The 2,697-nt window shown below is 34.1% G+C and overlaps 1 protein-coding gene across 1 annotated transcript in view; it reads right to left on the minus strand.

The window, feature by feature from the left end:
• LOC111790045 (truncated transcription factor CAULIFLOWER A-like) overlaps positions 1 to 989 on the minus strand; it is a 4,105-nt gene extending 3,116 nt beyond the window's left edge. The window contains exon 1 of the mRNA XM_023670822.1: positions 594 to 989. Within this exon, the coding sequence (XP_023526590.1) occupies positions 594 to 778 (185 nt within the window). The 5' untranslated portion in view covers positions 779 to 989. The remainder of the gene's footprint in view (positions 1 to 593) is intronic.
• Positions 990 to 2,697: the final 1,708 nt, after the last annotated feature.

The raw sequence follows: 2,697 nt of genomic DNA on the forward strand, positions 1-2,697 counted from the left end.
AAAAAACATCATGGTCTCCCGACACGTGGCTCTAGGTTTTTCACCTGTGTCCAAAGCCAATTCAATTTCTTTTTTTTTTTTTTAAATAATAAGAATAAAGAAAAAGGACCAATGGTTAATAAAACAAAAAGTTGATATAAAATTTTGTGGTATATCGAAATTCTGCTGCAACACTCCATGTTTTTCTCCTTGTTTCAGAGCATCAAATCAAATAAATACAACATGTACTGTCTTGTCTACTACATGCATATTATAATTTCTACACTAAATTTAACTCAAATGCCAACACAAATACAAGTAAACGAAGTAAAAATTAAAACATGGCAGGAATGACCTCTTCTTGAATCTTTGTTTTGTTCTCCTAAATGTATATAAAAAAAATAAAAAATAAAAATCTTATANAAACTAAGATTATAAAGATGGTTTTAAATCTTTTATTTTTGTTAACATAAGCAAATCTTTAGGCTAATTATTCTAAAAACAGACGAATTAAAGCCCAGCAACTCGATCTAAATTGATAAATTGGAATTCATTATGAAGAGAAAAAGATTTAAAAAAAAAAAAAGAGAGTATGAAATGGAATGGGGAAGAACCTGGAATGAGAGGAGTACTCAAAGAGCTTGCCTTTGGTGGAGAAGACGATCAAAGCAACATCTGCATCACAAAGAACAGAGATCTCATGGGCCTTTTTGAGCAAACCAGCTCTACGCTTTGAGAAGGTGACTTGGCGGCTGATTTTGTTCTCTATTCTCTTCAGCTGAACTCTGCCTCTTCCCATGCCGGATTTCCAGACAAAATAAACCCTAACCCTAAAAAGATGGAGCTTTATTGTTACACGAGAGAAGCATCTGTGCTATGGGAAAGAAGAAGAACAAGAAGAACAGGAAGAAGAAGAAGAAGAAGAAGAAGCAGAAGAATTGTTATTCTTATTGTTTCCGTAATTGTTGATTTGCCCTCGAACCAAAGAAGAGATTGTTGTTGCTAACGTGGGAAAGAAAGAAACAAAGAAAAATAAATAAATAATAATTCTATAATTGTTTGTTGTTTTTATTATTTTTCTTTTTTTGGAGAAAGAGAGAGGATAGTACAATTGAGTTGTCGAACAATGGTTGGAGGACGAATGAGTAGTTAATGTCTCAAAATGTTTTTTTGTCAGCCAAATTTATAATATCGAACAGTTTGTGAGTTTGCATTTTCTGGTGGTGGGGGCCTTAAAAAGAAACTTATTTTAGTTTCTTACTCCCTTATTTATTTATTTATTTATTTATTTATTTCATTCATTCCTGACTTACAATCACATTTCACGAGCAATTATGTGACACTTGTTTTATAACTTATTTTGTAGTCTCTACTTAAAAAAACGGAGTTGGAGAAAGTTTTAAAAAGTGTTTTGGAGAGTTTTTTTTTTTGTTTTTTTTTTTTAAGAAAGTAAATAACTTGGATAAGAAGATTTGAATTATGAGGCAAATTAATTTTGGCACGAGTGAATATCAAAAGTGAGGAGTCATACGCTAACAAATTTGCGAAAGATAGTACCATAATGAAAGACATACAATAATAGCAAAATAAAAGGTTAGATATGGACATGCCCTAAACCAGCAGGGTCATAATATCCCCTCTCAATTATTGGTTGAGATCCTTTTCAACCAAGTGTGTTCAAACTTAATTATTTAAACAGTGATTGGCTTCAAGTCTTCAGCACCCTCTCAACCAATCTCTCCATCTTCAAATCTTTCAAATCCTTTCCATTATGCGGACGAGATCGTTCTAATTGGTGTAGTCTCTTTCTTCCCTAGTACAGAATTTATGTGTTGGTAGCAAAGAAATTTGGTAGAATTCTCTCGGAGAAGAGAACTTTGTATGACTATAAACGAATGCTTATGCCAATATACATATCTTGTTATCATTTGATGCGGGAGAGATCAGACCACATACGTCTGAATGAATCAACTCCAAATTGCTCGAGCTCTTCTTGATTTTCCGGATGGAAAAGAATTTCTTTTATGCTTTGCTACTACACAGCTCTCGCAAATTTCTGTTGGAGGAGTGATGTCTGGCAACTCAATCACCATCTTCTTTGAAGACAACGTCTTTAACCCTTTAAAGGGTAGATGATCATACCTATAATGCCAAAACCAATTGGTATCTTCTTTCTTCATCATCAAACTTCTGGCAACGATATTTAACGTCAATGGATATAAGCGGTTGGTGGTGATCATCTGCATCTTAGCAATCGATCCTCTCTGGAGTCATACTTCTCACCTTCATTATTTTGGAATGTGATCAAATACCCCTTTTCTTGCAATTGACCGATACGAAACAAGTTGGCCTTCAGATCAGAAATCTAAAATACATTAGAAATTGACTCTACAAAGCCATTTTTAGTCTTAATATATACTATTCCTTTCCTCGTCACTTGGACAATTGAATTGTTGCCGAGACAAACAGTAATATGAAAATTTTCATCCAAAGTTGAGAAGAATTCCTTACAACCTGTCATATGGTTGCTGCATCCAGAGTCTTAGACCCACATGCCGTGATCTGCACCCTTCATAGCATGGAATGACGTTAACAATGTTTCTTCTTCTCTTTTCTCTGCAAAGTTGGATTGGTCTCTTTTCTCCTTTTGGAGCCTGGTATAACATTCATTCTTGTAATGTCCAAGGTGTTCACATCTGTAGCATTCCACTTTAGACT

The sequence above is a fragment of the Cucurbita pepo genome, chromosome LG03 (assembly GCF_002806865.2).
Source record: "Cucurbita pepo subsp. pepo cultivar mu-cu-16 chromosome LG03, ASM280686v2, whole genome shotgun sequence".
NCBI lineage: Eukaryota > Viridiplantae > Streptophyta > Magnoliopsida > Cucurbitales > Cucurbitaceae > Cucurbita > Cucurbita pepo.